At 41.5% G+C, this 22,163-nt stretch overlaps 1 protein-coding gene across 3 annotated transcripts in view; it reads right to left on the bottom strand.

Moving 5' to 3' along the window:
* LOC309528631 (zinc finger protein 318-like) overlaps positions 1-22,163 on the bottom strand; it is a 25,977-nt gene extending 3,814 nt beyond the window's left edge. Inside the window, exons 1-7 of one of the 3 annotated variants that reach the window (XM_082216233.1) lie at positions 21,852-22,163; positions 19,544-19,653; positions 14,707-15,259; positions 10,555-11,964; positions 9,243-9,342; positions 8,684-8,956; positions 1,498-4,855 (exon numbers count right to left, since the gene is read on the bottom strand). In XM_082216233.1, the coding sequence (XP_082072359.1) occupies positions 8,709-8,956; positions 9,243-9,342; positions 10,555-11,964; positions 14,707-15,259; positions 19,544-19,653; positions 21,852-22,055 (2,625 nt within the window). In that variant the 5' untranslated portion in view covers positions 22,056-22,163 and the 3' untranslated portion in view covers positions 1,498-4,855; positions 8,684-8,708. Of the gene's footprint in view, positions 1-1,497; positions 4,856-8,683; positions 8,957-9,242; positions 9,343-10,554; positions 11,965-14,706; positions 15,260-19,543; positions 19,654-21,851 lie in introns of those variants that run through there. The other 2 variants (XM_082216232.1, XR_014217856.1) reach the window with 2 other exon arrangements.

The raw sequence follows: 22,163 nt of genomic DNA, 5'->3' as shown, positions 1-22,163 counted from the left end.
ACATTCCATCAGCTTGTATTTGGACATATGCCGAAGACCATTGTATTACAAAGAGTTACATTTGCTCTGCAAATTTTCCCTTTGAATGTCCTCAGTGGTGCACAGGCCTGGACCTAGCACTTGCAAGAAGTTACACTAGCACAGCTTTGTAGAGATCCGTAAGAGTTAAACACTGCTTGCTAGAATCAGCACTTATTCTAGAAAGCCTATCTGACCAACAGCGTGGGAGATATGGGACCATGTGTCCTTTGGAGGCCTGGCAAGCTGGATCCCCACACATTAACTCAGTGCTGAATAGAGTAGCAGGTGAAGATCTTCACCATCACATCCCTTTATAGTCCACCATTTGTTCTGACCTTGCAGACAAGGTCATGGGAAGATGACATCAAGCACAGGTGACCAACCGTCACCGGCATTCCCAGATATTTTCCAATGTGCAAGCCCAGTTATGGGCAGTAGGAATCTCAGTGCAGACCTATAAGGATTCAACCCATTGTTTGCCCAAAAAGGGAAAGTGATTCTCCAACCATAGTTGGAGCTGTAAGATGTTCGTTTCCTCTTGCTTTGTTCCTTATTTAACTCAGCCTGTAAATAAAGCCTGTTAAAGAGCGACTTTAGTGGTCATCGTTGTCCATCTTTGGCAGAACACAGCACAAGCATTTCTGTTTGCCAGACAGAAAGAGCTGCCCCTCTGTTCTGGGAGTTTCCCTAACTCTCCCCACCTCCAAGTCAATGGGGGGGGGGGGAAAGGGAAGGCAGGGAAACTTATTGCACCAGCAGGAACCTTGCACTGTCTCCTGCTAGCTACACAGTTGAATTAGAACTACATGGTTGAATGTCCTCCTCAAAGGGGTCCATTCTTCTGCCGTAGGACTATAGCTTTGTCAGTCTTCCTGGATCTCACAGTTCTTGCACGGATCGCTGCCCTCCAGAAAGACAGTTCAGCCTGCTTCAGAACTGAGCCAGACTTGGCTTGACTAGTTTGCTTCCATTCTGTTCCATGGCTCTTCTGTAGACCCTATGTTCACAGCAAAAATTATTCCCCCCAAATGTGAACTGAACAACTCAGCACCTTCCAAAACAAGTTAACACCATGGGTGGACAAACAACCATTGGCCAAGTGCAGAAACCTACCCAAGATTTTGGAGCTGAATTGCTACTAGATTGGTACTCCATTCCAGCCTCATAAAGATTCAGAAAGTGTGTATCAGACTCAAAGTCTACAGTAATTTTGCAACATCCTTCCATTATCTTTTGCATCTTGCCTCTGCCTCTATTGAGTAACTAAAAGTCAAACACCTCTGGGCATATCTACTTCCAAAGCGCATTCATCTAGCAAGAATTGGATTCAAGAATTGGATTCTCCTACCATATTTGATGCACCTCCTGAGTAAAACCATGCTTTTACTAAACACATATTCCAAGAGTCTCATGTATTAGGATTAAATTATGTTATCAATGCATGTTGGCAGATTTACTCAATGACTCACACAGGTCTTTTCCAAGACAGAAATGATGTTTATTGAGCACACCAAAACAAAATATATACATCCATTACAGAAATGAGGAATAGCTCAGCAAATTATGTGCCTGCCAACATATTCATTATCAAGGAGAGGATCAAGAAACCAATGTCCCCTCCTTTGAGACCTCTTAAACGCATGTAACTAACTAAATACCCAATGACACATCAGAAAGTGGCAACATGCTATTGTTGTTTTTTCATCGGCGTCCCCTTGCTTTTTGTGTAACATCTAGCCTGATTGAGAACTCAAAAGGTTTGCTACAAAGAGGACTGTAAAAGCAAGAGGGATTTCCCCCTTGCTGCGATACCTCTGGCTGCCTGCTTCTCTGGAGGTAGCTGAGCAATCCAGCTTTGCTCTTGCTCCACCACAGCCCAAGGAGGTGTGACTGAGTCAGGACCCAATTAGGGGGCAGAACACAAGAACTGGAGAAAGCTGAGGTTTCACAGCAAGTACAGGGTTGGTTGGGGGACATCAGTTAGAAGCACCTCTCTGCCATGCAAATGGCTGTGTCCTGATGACTTCTGATTGGCTAATGTTGCCAATCACAAGGAAACTCTGGGTGAGGGATGAATGTCCTCTCAGGTTATTTTCAATGGAAATTGCTAAAAGCTCATTCTCCAAGAGAAGGAATTGCTTGAAAAAACTGTGAGCTGCAGATCAAGGTGGGACCTAGCAGCACAGTGATTGCTGACAGGATGCATGCATATACACCTTGCAGCTGACTGGCCAGTAGAGCTAGAGACTGAAAATCAACTCCAGTGAGACTGATCATCATGGTCGATGCTGGGGGCAGGGTAAAGACGTAGGAAGTTCTGGGTTTATTTAAATGACTTGTTTCTTTTCCGTTTGAGCAACGTAAGAAAAGATATAAAGACCCATACCCTCACCAGAGCACAGTCTCATTTCAAAGTAATTCAGTATCATGTAAATATTTCCCGTCAAATAAAAGTGTCCTTCCATAAATCTTCATGAGCTGTAGGTGGTCTGTAGTCATGTTGTGTTGTCAAAGCATATACAAAAAACCCAAAACCATGTTGTATATTTGATTTAGCATTGTTCCTCGGGTCTTGAAGTTGTTGTTGCCTTTTCTATTAAAATTAAGTCCCAAGCTTGCATCAACCACACTTCAAACAGGTCAGCATTTGAAGTTCTCCAGTGTCTAGCAATGGTAAGCTGTGCTGCCACGATAAGGCAGATAAGAAGATCCATTTGAGTAAGGTCCTGGGCATCCGCAGCAAAAATGGAGAGAAGAGCAATCTTGGGGTTCAAAATAATCACCTTTAAAAGTGCCTTCATCCTAGATCACCAGAAAATAGAAGCCCTTCTTTTGGTTGTTTGAGAATATGGGCACTGACCTCTCTTACTTATTTGAGTATGGACTCTCAAAAAAAATTAGAACCTGAACTCCTTCTTTGAATTGCTAGTAGCTCTCTTCTCTCAATCACATTTCTCCAATCCATTCTGTCTCCTATACCTTAAACACCTAGGAACCCATGCACAACTGCTACCCCCCAAACTGAACATTTAGCCCTCCAGATGATGTTGAACTACAACTTTCATAATCTCTGATCATTGCCCATGCTGGCTGGGGCTGATGGCAAGGCTAATGTCATCTGGAAGGCTACAAGTTTCACATCCATGGGTTACATCTCAATTACCAGGCACACCATATGTTTCGGTCTTCTATCTGTTCTACATATACTTGCTAGAATCATTTATGACTATGGTACTTTAAACTCTGCAGTTTCCATTTACACACTCGAATTATTAAACTGTTTCACTCTGTAATTACAAAACCCTTTCCCAGTACTTTTATCTAAACATATAATGGCATGGGAGAAATGAGAGAATGCTGCAGGAGCCCAAAGCACATTTGGCAAGGGGTCAAGCAATCATTGCCTAACACCACCATCTGGAGTCAGTTCCAACTCAAGAGGGCCTAACCAGAAGGCTGCCATGGTTGAAAACCCCTGAAACATCAGTGGTGTTTTGAGACAAGACATTGTGCAATGTTTTCCTGTGTTTCCTGTGGTTTTTTCATGGCATCCACACCATCTTGTCATCCTTTTGCAAACATCCCACGATGTTTCTTCCTTTCATCCATAACTTTATGTATGGATGCCTCTTTGCTCTTTTACCCTTTACGATTATTTGGCTATGATTTTGATTTGGGTAAATGACAATTCCAGAAAGCTATCCTTCAATCACAGCTCTTCTCTTCTGCTCTCACCTGATCACACTATCCATGTAATTTTGTTTCTTTCCATTACTGCCAGGCATGTTACTACTTTTATAATGTTGCAGAGATCTCTTTACTAAAGACCTTTGCACAGTGTATATGGACAAATTTCTGCAGCTCTATTATTTTTTTTTTTGAAAAATTGCAATTTAAGGTTTCCAGCAATTCTGTTAGCACTTTATAATGAATGACCATAATAAATGTTCCAACTTTTAGTAAAAGGAGGTATTTGCCAGTTACATTGTGTGCATGTGTCATTGTACAGAAGACATAGGCTGTTTTTCAATCACACAATACAAATTATTGTGATTAGAAATGAAGTACAGTCGGAAAAGGAGAACTGACTGTGGCCAATCAGAATGTCAAAGTTCTGAAATACCAGCATTCCAATTTTTAATTTTTTTTTAAAGCACATGCAGGTCTATGAAATACATGCATTCGTGGTCAGGAAACACATGAGTGGAAAAGGGAAGTGATAGATATGATGGATGTGGTGCAAAGTGTGAATTGTTTTGTTCCAAACACATCTTGGCATGATCCACTCACTGGTATAGACTGGAAATAGAGTGATCAAATAAAATGAACACAAAAGTTTGACATGGTATGGATGGTAACTTTTAGTTCCACAGTCTCAAAAGGAAAAACAATGTCCTTGTTCACAAAAAGCCTTGCCTCTGGAAGCACATCAATATAATCAACAGGGTCACACTTCCTCATCTTTCAGCAAATCCAAGTTAAGAATTGGAGTATAAAACCAAATACTTTCAGTTCATAAAAGAAAAATCTCCATTCTACTATATCAAATGCCTCTTTCTCCACTGCTTTTTCTATAAGTACTTTTTATTGGTTTTCATATACATATAACAAAATATAACTAGACAAATAAACATAATCATAACACCCCTCCCCGAAGTCTCTCCAGATATCTGGTAAGTATTCATGTCCCTATACTATTTGTCCCTCTTTTCACTTTTCTGCAGGATTCTCTGATGTTATTCTTCCAGGGTTGCAGGGCAGCATCTGTCCGCAATGAGGTCATCTTCTCCAACTGAAGTATCCAACTATCAAGAAGTATACATGGTCACAACATCTAGATTTATAATGATGAAGCAGATAACATATTTTGTAGACCCCTTTCACTAGTACACACAGTTATCAAAAATTTCAGTTATACCCAAACTGCTGATTAAGATATCTGAACAGCTGGAGCTTGCCCACTTCCTTACTTGTTCATGCTCTGCTTGTTGCCAGCAGCCATTTTGAGCAGAAACCATGGAGGGCCGGAGAGAGATCAGACAAATCAGGGAGCAAGAGAGATTGAACAAATCAGCTTTTCTTTTGTTTGGTTTTGCTGATTGGCTGTGGCAGTTTCAGGCATAAACCAGGGAGGGATTGAGATTGGACAAATCACAAATTAAAAATGTTCCCATAGGAAGTAATGGAAATCACCAGCTTTGTCATGTGAATAATGCTGACCTAACAAATTATTTTCTTGTTCAGAGGAAGGCATTGCACTGGGAAAGCAGGACCTGTGTGTATATGAAATGCATGGCCATCAGATGGCATTAAAGGCATCTGTTTTTTACTTTCCTTTCAGTATAGGTTATTTTCTCAGCTATAGCTAATCTCCAAACATTTTTTTACTATAGGTCTACTCTCCACTGCTTCCATTGGCCTGGCAGGTAAGTAGAAGCAGAAGCTAAATGGATTTTTAAAAGCTTGTTCCTCAGCTGTTCCAGTTGCCTGCTCTCTTGTCTTCTGAGCTGCTCCTCTAGGCATGCTGAGCCTGGCAGCAGTACACCTGTTGCCAGAAGAAGCCAGTTTCCTTGGTGGACACTGACAGTATCCAATTGGCACATTTCAAATAGTTACACATTGTATGCACAGGAAACCATATGTTAAAGAAACCATGTGTTAAAGTTAAAATCTAATTATGCTAGATAAAGTGGGAAACAGATGCCTATAAGAGTAACTCACTGTCAAGATATGGATTTTTCTGTGGCCAGGTTGTTACAGATCAGCAGAAAAACCAGATTGTACACAAAATCCTCTATAAAATGAATCTTTTAAAAAACACAAATCTATACATAATTTTTAGGATTGCAAAAATCACTATGCACAATAATTTGTTTTAGAAAATTTCAGTTGTTGGCTAAGCAAGTGTTAAAATAGATCATTTTACAATTGTATCTTTCTGATTATATAATGTAGCAATCTGAGTAATATATACGTGTACTTCTAATTATACATTTAGAGTCCTAGAATGCACAATGGCAGAATCATTAACAGCTGAAATGATTATAAAAGGCTTTCTGTACCAAACATGTTGATATAATACAGATTTGCTGATTGCAAAATCCAATCCTTTTTGTTGGTATATTTATGATGCTTGTTTATATTTTAAGCATTTTTACCACGATATTCAGCCATAAAAAGCTTCTAGAATGTTTATTTTTACTAACAGCACAATAGGACTGCAACCCCAAACACCTTAATGAGAATGGTAAGGTAAAGGACCCCAGGATAGTTAAGTCCAGTCAAAGGTGACTATGGGGTTGCAGCGCTCATCTCACTTCAAGCCGAGGGAGTCGGCATTTGTTCACAGACAGCTTTCCAGGTCATGTGGCCAGCATGATTAAACTACTTCTGGCGCAACAGAACACCATGATGGAAGCCAGAGCACATGGAACCACTATTTACCTTCCCGTCGCAGCAGTACCTATTTATCTACTAGTACTGGTGTGCTTTCAAACTGCTATGTTGGCAGAAGCTGGGACAGAGCAATGGGAGCTCATCCTGTCAGGCGGATTCAAACCGCTGACCTTCTGATCAGCAAGCCCAAAAGGATCAGTGGTTTAGACCACAGCGCCACTCATAATTAACAATTGTCTGAATACTTGGAATGGCTGCAACAGTCACGTTTTATTGCTTTTGTCTCCTATGATGCAAATTCCTCGTAACAATGTGAATGATGTCTCACTGTCACTTGGTTCTCATAAAACTTGTAAAACTGGGCTTTGCAATAAGACTTCTCTTAATCTGTCTTTTGCATTCTGTTAATGTTAAATGATCAGTTTGTTATTAGTCAGTTCTTGAATATCCAAAGGGCAACTGAAACACAAACCAATGGAGTTTCAATGTTTTTCTTTTAAAGAATCCCCCTCCCAACCTCTTTATTGATATATGAGAATGGTCTAAATGTTCTAGTACTGCTATGTACAATTTTATATCATTACCATTTATATTATAGTAACTATTGTACTTGAAACTGTTATGATAGTTTCCATCCTACCCATAATCCTGCTGGTCACTTCTCTCCTCGTCCCCTGGATCACACACACACCCCCCCATGCACACAGAAACAGAGAGAAAATGTGTGCACACATATACATTGCTAATTTGAGTAAAAGTCCAATTTAGTAGAATTAATATGAGCCTTAAGCACTGAAGAGGTCAAAGAGGAAATGGGAAAGGTGACAAAATTACATCTGGATTGACAAGTCTTTCTGAGATCTTTCAGTGGTGGGGACATAATTGGATAAAGGTTTACAGCAGAGGGCTTTTTCTATTTAAAGTATTTGCTGCTATAACAAAGCCAGAGCAAAGCAAAGCAGTGCTGGTACTCTGAATCCTCTATGGGGCTATACCACCCTACATTTAAGTTACAATTTATAATCCTTCTAAGTGCACTGGAGGGAAGGGTGAAGTACGGAGCCATGTTTTCTCCTCACAATGTTTACTGAAGGATGCTACAGCATAACATAACATCCTTTCTGAGATGCATATAAGGTGATATAGCCCTAGAGAGAAAAGTTGGGATGGAAGGATCTATCAATTTTGGTTCTCTCTGTTCCCATTTTTCTAATCTGAAATGCAGTTTCTACAAAGATTTGCTATTAAAATAATAATAATAATAATAATAATAATAATAATAATAATAATAATACATCAGCACTTTAGTGTGCATTTCTTCTAATTAAGAGATTTTTGTATGCAGTTCTGACTAATGGACACATTTTTGCAATTTCCTCTAATATCACGTGTACGCTATTTTTACTAATATCTTAATTTTTATGCACTTTCCCCCAACAGAGGCATTTTTTTAAATATATGCATTTGGTTGTTTGGCTGGAGAACTGCATTGCAAAATTTGGGTATGGGTGAAATTTAAAGGATGGCTGTGTTTCCGTTTTCATATTGTTTTGGAAAGTGAGAATTTGATAAGATTCAGCATTCAAATTCAGCATTCAAATCAAATTTCTCTCCTATCCCCTAGTCAAGTTTTTTATGTTGTGAACAACACTGAGATCTATAGATTTAGGGCAATATGCAAATTTAATGAACAAAACAAAACAAAACGCCACTATTGATTTGCTACAACAGTAAAAGCTATTTATAAAAAGGGGTGGTGCGGGGGAGAGAACTCTCTGCTGCTACCTTTTACATGTGAAAGTCTCCTACCTCTGAAAGGCTTCTGAGTTTTGACAGCCCAGTGCTGGGAGTGAAAAAAGTTTCTCCCATCATTGCAGTCTGACAACAGAGCTGTGAATGAGGGGGGGAACTGTAGATAATGATTTAGGATTAACCTTGAGCGGCTTAGAAAATTTAGAGATCTCTTACCTTCTATTTCCGTGAATTTGGTAGAGTTGTTATATTGTATCAGCATTTAATTTAAACCAAAGACCCAAGAGACAAAACTTCTTAACAACTATTTTACTTTCCTTTAGACATAAAACAGTAATTCACAACATAGGACTCATAAAATAGGAAGTTAATTGAAGACTTCCTGGTTTGTTTATTGGCTTGTACAAAGGGAGAAGCGAAGGGGATACATGCATGGGCAAAAGGCTAATTTATATCCAGACTAATTAAGTAATTATTATCTGAACTCTCTTGGTGAGTGCACCTGTTATTTTACCTGGATTGAGTTGCAAGTTATCTCCTCATTTTTTTCCATTTTCTGACTTGTCTTTTTCTGATGAGTCTTTATTTTCAGAAGACCGCTTCCGGGGTTTCTCAAAAATGTTAATCCCCAAGATCAGAGCTACCTTATCAAGCTCAGATTGCTTTTTCCCTGCCGCATCAAAATGCATCTGCAGCTGAGCAACTTCGTTTGCTATCTTCTCTCGTAGTTGGTTCACTTCCACCAGCAAGGGATCTTTTGCCTTACGCATCTTGCGCATCATCTCCCCTAAGCCAGTCAAAGTGGTAGAGTGGAAAGCATAAGAAAATCATTAATACATGCAAAATTATTTTGGGTAATCAATTATAAGGTACCATTTTGGTATACCCAAAAGACAGAAGCAGGGTTTGCATTACTGTATGAAGAACTGACAGTTACTTGCAATGATTTGGGTTTTACCCTAATTAATTCCCTGTTTAGGATAATACCCTGAGAAAAAACAAATTATGCAATGTCCAGCATCACCACTTTAGAGGATAGTAGGGGGAAAGGAAGAATAAAATGAGTGCAGTACCTTCCTGTTTTGTAAGTCTGTTTAACTCAACTGTCAGATAATGCAGTTTCTTCTGTCGTGCTTCTTGTTCAGCCTTCAATTTCCCTCTTTCTTCCATTACCTAGAAATGTTTGTGAAGGGAAGGAAGGTATTAAAAATCCCCCTTTCATGGATTACAACCCAACTAAAACTACAACAATCATTGAAAGTAAATATTTTCATCTTATGCTTGCTAACTCAGCCTGTGATTCATTGCACCCAGCTCCTAACATACTAAATGCCACTAAACATGAAACATACTAAAACTTACTAAAGCTTAAAAGCATGCAGGTCCTGCTTTCTGAACAAAATGCGTTCCCAGGAAATAATTTGTTAGGCGTATGTTCACATAATGAGCTTATTATTTCCTATGGGAACACATCTATTTCGTAATTTGTTTGATCTCTCCCCCTCCCTCCCTGGTTTCTGCCCAAAATGGCTGCTGCTGACCAGCAAAACATGAAGTAGGCAAACTCCATCTGTTTGGGTATCTGAATTTGCTGCTTGTGTAGTGAGGTTTGGGTATAATTCTTCGTGTTTGGCTGAGATTTCAGTTACCAAGTGATCCAATAGCAGGACCTGCATGTAGATTGTATCCTTAAAGAGAGACTGTTTAAGACCTTAGGGTGAAGGGCAGGTAATAAACAACAACAATTAACAAGGTGTGTCTTGCCACAGTACCATAAAAACAGCCATTAGATAGCTCAAGACATTAGAGGTACATCCTGTTCAAAAAAACTATACGTAATCCAATGTCAAATAAAAAGTGCAGAAAAAAGTTAAAATAAAATTGTATGTGCTTTGAACTTCTGAAAAACGGCAGACCTTAAATCCAAGAATGTAATCTTAAATAAGGAACCAATTCTGCACTTGGTTTCATATTTCATTATGTGTTAGGAAAATATGTGCAGTAGAAAAAGTATTACAGTGGTACCTTGGGTTAAGAACTTAATTCGATCTGGAGGTCTGTTCTTAACCTGAAACTGCTCTTAACCTGAGGTACCACTTTAGCTAATGGGGCCTCCCACTGCCGCACAATTTCTGGTCTCATCCTGAAGCAAAGTTCTTAACCCGAGGTACTATTTCTGGGTTAGCGGAGTCTGTAACCTGAAGTGTCTGTAACCCGAGGTACCACTGTATATATTTTTAAACTACAGTATAAGGCACTCAGAAGTAAGTCTATAAGGATACTATCCACTTCTCAATAGCAGCAACTACATTGCTGCTATGTGGAAAAGGAAATGTGGGGGGGGGGGGAGGAAGATACATCTGCTTGTAAGATAAACATTCTCACCTTTTGTTTCTGAGCAGCTCGATTTCTATCATCAGGTATTCTTTCCTTAGCGCCTGTGTGGGTAGGCTGAGGGAGCAATTTGGAATGAGGAGCAGAGAAAGGGGTTTGAACAATCATAGATGTCTTTCTTTGGATACCACAAGTCCTTCGTGTTGTGGAAATTGTCTGAATAACTTTGACGTTGGAAACTGAATGATTTGGTGGCACTGTTGGAGTACCATACTCAGGTGCATTTGGAAATTCAGGACCAGCCTGCTGGGGAGGAGGATACGTGGCCCAGCCAGAAGCTGCATAAGTGATATACTGTCCATATGGATTATAGCCAGGAGGGGGCATTGTGGGAGGTGGATAGTTTTGTGGCAGGTGAGTTGCACCGAATGGTAAATAGAATGGAACACTATACTGGGGATATATGGGAGCAGGAAACATATGAGGAAGACAAGGTGGGGCAGATGGAATTGGAGATGCCATGGGAACAGCTTGCTCTTGTGGGAAATCATAATCTTGCCTTACAATTTTGCTTTCAGTGTGCTTAGAATGTGAATCAGGAGACATCTCTTTAGATGGTGTGAAATAATCAGGAGAGGGAGAGTGGTTCCACCTTGACTCTGAAGAATGAGTGTCACTTTTACTGCAGTGCCTTTCCTTAGACTCCCTAGATTCTTTCCTAGCTTTATGAGAAGCCACTGAACGACGATCAGGAGAACGAGATGCTTTCTTCCCATGGAGGCGTTCTTGAGTGCGGGCAGCAAGCTTACCAATTTCAGCCACCCCAATGTCAAGACCAATAGTTTTGAGCAAGTCATAAATTTTCTCATGCTCTGGTCTGGATTCTTCTAAAGTGTCTGATTTTACAGACAGACTAGCAGGAGGAGAGTTTGTTTTCTTCCTTCCGTGTTCTTTATCACCACTCAATGTTATCCTTTGAATAAAAATTGAGTCATCCCCATTATCACCATAAAGAAACTTCTCTTCAGCCTCAACATCATCAAGGAGGCTGTTCCTTCTCTTTTCTTGAGTGCTGGTAGAATCTGTTTTCATACTCAGAATGTGTGAAAAGCCATTCCCATCCTGGCTGGTTCTTTCATGGGGAAGCAAGAAGTAACTGTGCTGGTCTTCTGGCTCTGATGTGGACTCATGACACTCTCTCCGATTCAAAAAGCTCCCAAAATTCTGTTTATAATGGGAAATGTTTTGTTTTTGGCCAGAATGCAGCTTCCAATTATGCACATTGCCTTCAGATGTTATATTTGCAGGTTCTACATCTGCATTTTTATTGAACTGTTTGAGGAATTTCACCTCCTCAGTTGAAAAAGGAGCAATGCTGTTGGTTCTCTGGGGAAAAGGAGGATCATCTGAAAGAAGAGGGGGCTCTTTGAGAGAGGCAGAACTGCTAGAAAAGACTTCAGGCTAAAAAGAAAGAAATTGCCATTTGTTACTACATTTTGCAAGGATGCTAATCACTTTCCCAATCTATTAAGACAGACATAACTTTAATATAAAGGGTTTATATTCAGTAGTTCATAACACTAACTGAAAACTGTAAGACAAAGATAAAAAATGGAATTGAAAGAGACAAAATAGTTCCAAAATACCACGCTGTTACATCTGCATAAGATGGCCATTTTGATTAGGAATGGGCCATACTTTAAGAACGTGAGAACAGTCTGCTGGATCCAGCCAGTGGCCCACCTAGCCCAGAATCCTGTTCTCATAGTGGCCGACTAGAAGCCCAAGGGAAGCCCACAAGCAAGAGCTGAGAGCAACAGCCCTCTGCTCACCTGCAGTTTCCAGCAACTGGTATTCTGAAGCATACCACCTCCAACACAACAGTGAAGGCAGAGCATATCCATCAGGGTTAGCAGCCACTGATAGCCATAACCTCTGTGAATTTGCCAGTCCTCTTTTAAAGCCACCCAAGTTAGCGGCTATTACTGCCTCTTGTGGGCAGAAATTCCACAGTTAGACTATGTGCAGTGTGAAGAAGTACTTCCTTTTGTCTGTCTTGAATCTTCCAACATTCAGCTTCCTTGGATGTCCACAAGTTCTAGTATTATGAGAAAGAGAAAACTTTTCTCTAGCTACTTTCTCCATGCTGTGCATAATTTTATGCACTTTTGTCATGTCACTTTCACTGCCCACAATCAACACTCCTGCCTGATCATCTTTAATAGGGCACTGGAAGAGAAAGTAACCGTTTATCCCCCACTAAAGGCCAACCCTGGCTTGCAACACTGCTCTAATGAGCTATAAAACTGCCAGTCCAGTGAGGTAAGATTTGTCAGCTTGATACCTTATAACAGCTGTGCGATTCTTGCCCCTACTCAAGCCAACCCTCGTTCACAGTGAGGGCAATGAGAGGGCTTTGTTTGCCCTGAATAACACTGTCATTTAGCCAAAGCTGAGGGGCTATGCAGTACCCTGAGAATCATTCTGCGATGCCTGATTTGCTGAGATTACACAGCAATAATAGAGAAGAAAAACCATGTCAAATGAGTAACTGAGGAGAAACACAGTGGCAGTGGACAGGGACAAACATATGTAAAACAATACCTTTGGAGATTTGAAATCAACATTTTCCACCAAACCCAAAGTGTTTTTGCACCAAAACATTCACAAGCAAGCATTATGTGCAGCTCTGGTTATGGCGGCTACAAAAAGATAATTCCCAAAGGCATATTGTTACTATTATCAGAAACGAACTGATTTTTTCATTTGCTGAAACCCTGAGACAGAGAGAGCAGGATGCCAAAAAGGTACTTGCCACATCATAGTTGGCACGGTTTTGAAAAGCATTATTTATTTACAATATTTAGTACTGGAACCACCTGCCAAGGTGCTCTCTCTCCACAGCTACACAACAGAAAAACAATCCAGTCATGATAGTATGAAATGTCACCTGTTCAGAGCATTCCATACCAATCTGAGAGAATGTCTGCAGTCCAATCCAACTAGGTAATTCTAGTATTAAGATTCTTGTATTAAAAAAATGAACAACATGGTAAATGTACTGCACAAATTGCCAACTCTTCAATTTCAGCCTACACACAGATGTGAATAATAGTACCCTTATTTTGTTTACATTCAACCCATTGCAAGTACCATTAAATGGTTCAAAACAAATCCCAGATGTACCATTCCAAAAACCACCTTAATTTGGTGATCTTGACTATTCTGATTTTTCTACTGTAGAGGTAAAAAACCCCTTCATGTCCAGATTAATAATAATAACAATAACAATAATAATTTATTATTTGTATCTCAGCCACTCTGGGCATCTTCCAGCATATATATAGAAACATAGTAAAAAATTAAACCTTAAAAAGCTTTCCTATACAGGGCTGCCTTCAGATGTCAAGGTGTTAAAACATTTCTGGCACCTTGCCGCAGGTTCTATCTATAGGAGAAAAACATTACACATATACAAGTGGGAGGCTCTTCTGAGTGATAGCATCACAGCTACAGAATGTACTGCCAAGGATAGTGAATCTGGTGCTCAAACCAGGTAAAAATGTTTTTGTCACCCAGCCACTGCAAATTGTTATATTATCTAGCTGAATAGTTCTGCCATTCTCAACTTTATTGTATTCTTGGTTGTTTTAGATTGTAGTACAGGTGGCGATCACCTTGCACACCTGTCTACCTGACATGTGACCACCAAGACATGCGCTGCTTTCAGCTTTGGAAGGGAGCAAAATGGGCTTACGCACAATTGCTGACATGCACAATGACCTGGAAAGCAACCCCCACACTAACAGGGAATCGCCTGTATTTAAATTCCTATGTATACTACCTGGAAATCTGTTTCTGGAAAGCTTAGAGTTTTTTTAAATAAGTAAGGATTTTGATTGTGTGTGAATTTTAAAGCTATATGAATAAGCTGAATGAAAACTTTTGAAAGGTAGAATTGCTCTAAATACCAAAACTAGTAAAATGTCCTCATTCCAAGAAAAATGGGATCCAATATGCTGATTATTCTACAAGTTATACCAAACAAACTCCACAACTGTGAGGGAAGCCTGGATATTATTCTGAGGGTATTTGTTCCAGAATTAACAGAGATTAAGTTAAATAATAAAATTTAAGATTCAATAAAAGAGCAGTAAAAAGTGTAAAGGACAGTTTAACCAGAGAGAGAAATACATGCCAAACCTGCACCGAAGGATCATCCCTGTTTTTCTTCAGAATAGATTTTTTGGGCATTGCTGTTATTTCATTAGGTCTATAAATATATTTATGTTCAGGGTCTTGACTGCAATTTCTGCTCAGCTCCTCCTCTTTGCTTTTTCTCCCAGCATATTCAAGTACACGTAAATCCACATCGTGAAACGGCAGGCTTGGGCTCTTACTAGGATCTTGTTTGCAGAAGCTCCACGTCCCAGACAAGAAATCCTCAGGCTCTATGTCTATCTTAAGCAGTCTGTCATCTCTGTCATGTTTAGGAAGTTCTAGGTCTTGCCCTGTATCCTCTGATGGCTTCCCAAGTAGCATTCTATACCTTTCCGTTTCCTTTGGGAGATATTGTAGATGGTTATAGCTGGTGCTATAGTCTGATTGATGGAGGAAATCGTCTCTAAAGCGATAATCCTCATCTTGTCCTGTATTGAAAGGTGAAGAAGGAGTTTCCTTGCTCAAGGAATACCGCTCAATGCTTTGAGGGCGTGGAAGGCCACTGCTAAATATTGGACCATCAGCCAAGTCATCCCTAATAAGAAAGGTACAGAACAAAATCAGCAACTTGGAATAACCCCCCCTGAACTCCAGCTGGCATAAAGTGCCCTTTGTATGACAACTCAATACTTCTTGCCTTGAACCCAAGATGGCTGGTTCTGAAGATTTTATATACTCAGCAATAACTTCACCCCTTGACAGTCCAAACTATGCTGCAGTGAGCGAAATAATTCATTTCAGAAGTCTTGTTATTTATGAGCATAGGAGACATGCAACAGGAACAGAAGGAACAGAAGCCCAAACTTGAGAGCACTCAGGTTCCAGTTTGTCCATTTATCTTACACAAAAGGCCTGCATACTTCAATTATTTTATGGTGGATTTGAACAACACACATTTAGGGTTGTGTTTAGCTTTTTTAGATGGTCTCATAAAAAAAAAAAGAACACAAATGTCTTGCTGGCTATCTAGGGGGAAAGTAAGCAACAGAACATTTTGGTATGTTTTACAGTAGTAGAATTCCCCCTTTCATCAGCAACAATATTGTAGTTCCAAATTCAGCAAAGTTTCTCACCCTCCACTCCTCAAATAATTTCCTTCACATACTGTTTTCTGCATGTTACTTTAGCAAAAAAAAAGAAACAAAAAAAACTCTCAGAATTACTACTGAAAATAACTTCCTTGCATGTTTTTAAATGAGGATTGCTGAAAGCATTGAACCTAAATACATGTGTTCATCACACTCAGCCTGCTGAACGCTTTCCCAACAATAATTGTGAAGAGATCTTCATGCACCTAACATGTCAAAAACAGTATGAAGCAAAATATCAAAATATGGAAGACAACTTCTTTATCAGTTCAAAGCAGTGTTCAAAATTAGCCAGGCACCAGGCGCATTTTGTCCCTGGCTTTTGACCACTTGCAACCAAGTGAAGATGCCTGGGCACCAGGATGGCACCCGACATCACCATCTGGGGATTATTGGATCTGGACTATTTCACACACTAATATCCCACTAATACCCTGTAAAATTTTATCAGTTACATTTTATCTGCATAATCGGAATGAATTTCTGGAACCAAATTGCTTTTTCTGTGCAGCCTGAGCAGGAACAGTCACCATTAAGAAAAAGAGGTAAATTTAGGTCAATATATATGTATGTGGACTATCCCTGGATCAAGTGACTTTTCTTCTTCCAGTTCTCAAAGCTCTTAACCTAGCTCAAGGTAGTCAGAAGTTTAACTCAGAATCAATCATGGACAGTCCATCATTTGAAAACTAAGACTGGAGCTGTCTTGCCCCAAAATGGAAACTAGGCATTCCATTTTGACGACAGCAACCTTGGTTTAAGGAACCATTTGGGAACCTAGCATATATATCTAATTTTCTAATACTGCAGGAGAATAAGATCTATAATGGGAAACTGGATTCAACTGAAAAAAATTGTCCATCAAGACACAGACCTATACCAGCTCAAGCTATTATAAGCCCTTAAAAAAGGGGGGCAGGGGCGGTTCATAGGATCAAGCTATCAGTTGAAAAAAAAAAATTCCTTCCAGTAGCACCTTAAAGACCAGGTCTTCTGAAGAAGTGTGCATGCACACGAAAGCTCATACCAAGAACTAACTTAGTTGGTCTTTAAGGTGCTACTGGAAGGAATTTTTTTATTTTGACTATGGCAGACCAACACGGCTACCTATCTGTAGCTGAAAAAAAAGTTATACCGTATTTTTCGCTCTATAGGACGAACTTTTTCCCCCTGCGCTACCCCTCTCGCTCTCCAGGCTTCCGAGGTAGCCGCCTGAAGGCGACTGAATGCACCTTAAACAGCACCTTGTTTTAGAGGGGGAAAACAAGAGGGGGGAAATTCTCCCCCTCTCTGCACAGCACCTCCTGCCGCTTCGCTGAAGGGGCACTGGGCAGAGAGGGGGAGAATTTTTTTTCCTTGTTCTCCCCCCTCTAAAACATGGTGCGTCCTATAGTCCGGTGCGTCCTATAGTGCGAAAAATACGGTGATTTGCATTGTTCTTATCACCACGACAGAGTTAAAATCACTTTAACAGTACCCTGTTAGCAGAGACACTGAGCAATGTGCCCAGCAATAAAATACTGGCCAAAGTTTATTGAACAAACCAAACTCCAGCACAGGGCTGTCTTAAGCATATGCGGCGCAGGGGTGCAAAGATCCACCCGGCGCCCCCCCCCAAAGTTGCCCAGAGTTGTTAACCTTTTTTGGGGGGAACCCCAAAGTTGCTGACCTTTTTAAAGGAAAGGTTCCCCAGAGTTGTCAGGCACCTGGTTGGCAAAAAGAGGCGAAGCTTCTCACTCTCTTTCTCTCTCTCAGGGAGCTGCCGCTAGCGCACTTCGAGTCCCAAAGTCGGACCAAAGTGGAGAAACGCACAGGAAAGGTGAGCGACGGCAACCCTTTGGCCCACCTGTCCCTTCTACCACCCAGGGCAACATGAGGAGGGGCTGCTTGCCTGCTGCTGCTGCTTCCAGCGTCGGAGGAGCGAAGGGACGGCACTAAAGCCGAGGCGGGAAAGGCGTGCTGAGGAGGCAGCTTGTGCATGGCCCCACTGCATTCTGAGAGAATGCCGCCTGCCGCCTTTTCTGCTCACTGCTGTTGCTGCCGCCTCTTGTCCTCCTCCTCCTTGCTGGGCGCGTGTCTGTCTGCTTGCCCACCCGCCTGCTCTCTGGCTCCCAGAAGAGCTCATTGCAGCGCTCCGGCTGATGGGCGGGCTCTTCCCGGACTCAACTCTCGAGCCCCGGACTCTCAGCCTGGCGCCCCTGAGGGCCTGGCACCTGGGTGCCTCGCAACCCTAGCGCCTATGGGTAAGACAGCCCTGCCCAGCAGAAAGAAAGAAGTTTTGCCTTTTGACAGGCCTTGTTGACAGCATCTTAGATTCAATGAAACACCCACAAGAAAATTCACTCACAGCTAGACAGCTTACCAAAGCAGCTACTATCCCAGTAAAGATCATGCCACCCTCCCTGGTCGCAACTTACCCCCTCTTGTCTAGATGGCTTACCTACAACATAATTAACCCTTAAATTACACACTGAATGATCTCTGCTGTTATACTTCCATATTCTACATACTAACAGCAAACTAATAATGAATCCTTCTGTAGCCAAAATAACCACCCAAACATTAAGAGCGGGCTATATTTTGGCTCAGGGAAAACCCAAGATTTGCAGATGCACAAAAAATATTTTCAAAAACTCTAAGGAGAGACATAAGGAAATAACCAGCCCAAGGAAAACTGAGTAAGCTCTGTCAACATGGAATATTGGGCAAGTGTTGGGGGCAAAAGCACAGGCCACTGGTGGGGGTGCAAAGAGGAATGGAATGGAATGGAATAACTGAGAGAACCCTGATCAGCAGCACTCTATGTGGCAACATTTTCTTGTGGATCCAATTTGGGTCTTCCTTATTCTAGTGTTGATATAGCTTTAACACTTTCACACTGAACAATGAAATTTCCCTGTTGCTTCTACTTCTAGAAGTGGCTCTAGAAGTAAAAGCAACAGGGAAGTTTCATTGTTCAGTGTGAAAGTGTTTTACAACTTCTGTCATTCATGCAATTATCTTTCCTAAATATACCCTTTTTCATGTACATGTCTGTGTATATAACCCTATTCTAAATAGAAACCTGCTGTTGGGGATCTGCAGAAGAAATTTCACCCCTAAAAATGGATTAGGAAAACAGGATGTTTGGGCAGCGAAAGCAAATTATAATATAGATCTTCACACTGTTTCTGTACCTGCAGGAACATGTGAGTTTAAAATAGCAGCTAAATTGTCATGAGGTGACAAGAAATTTACTAAAAGGGTGTTTCATCATTTTGTTTTTCAACTGGGGTTCATTTTTAGAAAAGAAGCTGTTTCAGTTCCACATCTACTCTCACGGCTTCCTCAGAATCCACTGAAGACAAAACTGTCAGAAAAATTCAAAGAAGTAGATGTAAAAACTAATGATTTCAATCAAACAAAAGGTTTTCAAAACTGAACTATGTACTTTTTATCTATCTCCATCCTGCTCTTATTTATAAAAAGGCTGTATGAAATTAAACGGAGACATGTTTTCAATACCTCTCTTTAATTCCTAACATTTTAAATCCATACCAAGGAAGGTATTAAAAATATGTCAATAAGAGAGTTAAATATGTCTGTCCTATATGTGAGATTCCCAACATGTCCAATACATTTCCCACAACGTCTTACAATCAGGTTGTGGGGTTTTATATTACCCATGGGACAAGTACCAAGAAAGATAACCAAGGTTAATTATGAGAGACTGGCATTCAGAGAAGCCTTACCTGTTCCCATCACTCAAACTTGGAGAGCGTTTGTCTGGAGAATGAGAACGCTTGCCCGGAGAGTGAGAGCGCTTGCCCGGAGAGTGAGAGCGCTTGCCCGGAGAGCGTCTCTACAATTAAAATAACAAAACATCAGAATTCTCATAGCCAAGTAAGTTACTATGAGGCAGGGGGTTCATAATGCTATTTAAGAAATAAGCCAATATTAATGCAGTATGCAAATTTTACTACAATTGATGTGGATTTGAAAAACACTACATGCACCTAATGTTTATAATGTGCAGTGAAGACATCTGATAATATGTACACCAACAATGTAATGAGAAAATGCAGCTAAATTGACAATTGTACCATTTAGAAGAATAGGAAGCCTCCCAATTTATTGCTAGTGACATAGACAACCCAAAAACCACTGTCCACCCCCATTTTTCACCGAAAAGCGGTCAATTCTAGGAATGGGTTGTTTCTTAAAGTTAATTAGTAATGGAACAGGGGGATAGTCCATCAGTCGAACAGGGCACTTCCAAGTTCTAATAGACATTTTTAGATAGGTGAACTTATCTCTTGGAAGCATTTATCTCCTCACTCTGCTTCCTCCTGCTATCTAGATAATCAAATCTCAGTTTATTAAGCCAAGATATGTGCAGAGTCACAAATCCACATGCAGCTTGCTCAGCTCCGTTCCTAAAGCCAGGCATCAAAACTAACAGCAGTGTACTGTTACATCCAAACATTGGCTTCCAAACAAGACAGGAACTGGAAGCAAATTTTATTTCAATGGCTTCATTTTCTAGCCTCCTTGGAAGCCATTGACCAGCTTTCCAATTATTTGTTAACAGAATAACTATGGTTTCCTGGCATGTTTCCCACTTGAACAAAGGGGACAGGGGACCAAAGAGATTGCATGCGAGTTCAGTAAATTTATGCACATCTCAGCTCATTAGGCCAAGATCTGATCATGCAAATGCAGCCTCTTTTCTTCTTCATCTCTCCCCCAGCCTTTAAGATCTTTAAGTATTTGGTTATTGACAAATATGAAAAGTGAAGGACAATCACTTCCAAAGGCTAATCTTCTCTGAAATTCACAGTTTGATCCTAAGCATGACTATCCATTAGCTGTGTTGATTTTGGTTGAAATAATTTTCAAGTAATCCAACCAGGTTTATGCGCCCAATATGCCTTAGCAGCCATCCTACTTTTCAAATTCATTCAACGATCCACAAACCTTTGGTAAAAATAAACCTAAGCTCCTCCCCACCACAAGCCAAGTCTACAGTATTGCCTTAACCTGTTAAGGGTCTTTTCTATGAGGCCAAAAATCACCGGCCACTTTCCTTCATGTAGAAATGAAGGAAAGAAAGGAGCGTGCAGCTCAACCTGAGACGGGTCTACTCAGAAGTCTTACTAAATCCAAGGTGATTTCCTCTAAGATGTAGGATACACAGGGCTGTTGCACATTTCATGTTTCTCTACTTTGAGGCAAAGCTTCCCCTCCAGCTGTCATTAAGCCTTTCAACCTCTTTCGCATCACCACAGAGCAAAGGCTGGGATCACGGGTAAGATTGCTTAGGGATGCTCAAGGTTGCTGGGCGCACGCCCAGAAATGTGGGCCATGATGTTATATATAACTAAGTTGGGGGCAGGAAAACGGCTGGCTATTCCGGTAAGTGGCAGTTAGGTGCGAGAGATGGGGGATGCTCCTTGGGGAAGGTACAGTGGTACCTCGGGTTAAGTACTTAATTCGTTTCGGAGGTCCGTTCTTAACCTGAAGCATCACTTTAGCTAATGGGGCCTCCCGCTGCTGCCGTAGCACAATTTTTGTTCTCATCCTGAAGCAAAGTTCTTAACCTGAAGCACTATTTCTGGGTTAGCGGAGTCTGTAACCTGAAGCGTATGTAACTTGAAGCGTATGTATCTCGAGATACCACTGTACTGAGGTGAGCGGGCAGCCGTTACCCCTGGACGCTGGGGAGGCGGAAGAAGAGGAGTTTGGATTTGATATCCCGCCTTATCACTACCCTAAGGAGTCTCAAAGCGGCTAACATTCTCCTTTCCCTTCCTCCCCCACAACAAACACTCTGTGAGGTGAGTGGGGCTGAGAGACTTCAGAGAAGTGTGACTGGCCCAAGGTCACCCAGCAGCTGCAGGTGGAGGAGCGGAGACGCGAACCCGGTTCACCAGATTACGAGACGACCGCTCTTAACCACTGCACCACACTGGCTCTCGGAGGCGTCTTAAATTCGCTGAGGCCGGGCCAATTCCCCAACCCGCAACCCCCTCAGCCTCCGCCGCCACGGGCAGAGCGTACCCGACTACTACGGCGCGAAGGTGGCGACCGGCGCGAAGAGCGTCCGCTGGAGGGCGAGCGGTGCCGGCGTCGGCTCCGCGGAGACCGGGAGCGCGAGCGCGAGCGGTGCGAGCTGCGGCCTCGAGCCGAACTGGAGCTGGATGCGCTGGTTTTGGACCGGCTGGAAGACGGCTTGCTCGAACGGCTGCTGCTGGAGCGGTGCATCACGACAAGAGTAGCGCCTCCGCCGCCGCCAAAGCCGCTCTCGCCAGCTCCCTTCCCAGCCCCCTCCCCCCGCTCTGCGCACGCATCAACTGCCCCCGCTCCTCGCGC

The sequence above is a fragment of the Podarcis vaucheri genome, assembly GCF_965113315.1.
Source record: "Podarcis vaucheri genome assembly, chromosome: 3".
Lineage (NCBI taxonomy): Eukaryota > Metazoa > Chordata > Lepidosauria > Squamata > Lacertidae > Podarcis > Podarcis vaucheri.
The sequence above is the reverse complement of the archived record's forward strand: the minus strand, read 5'-3'. Positions and strand labels throughout refer to the sequence as shown.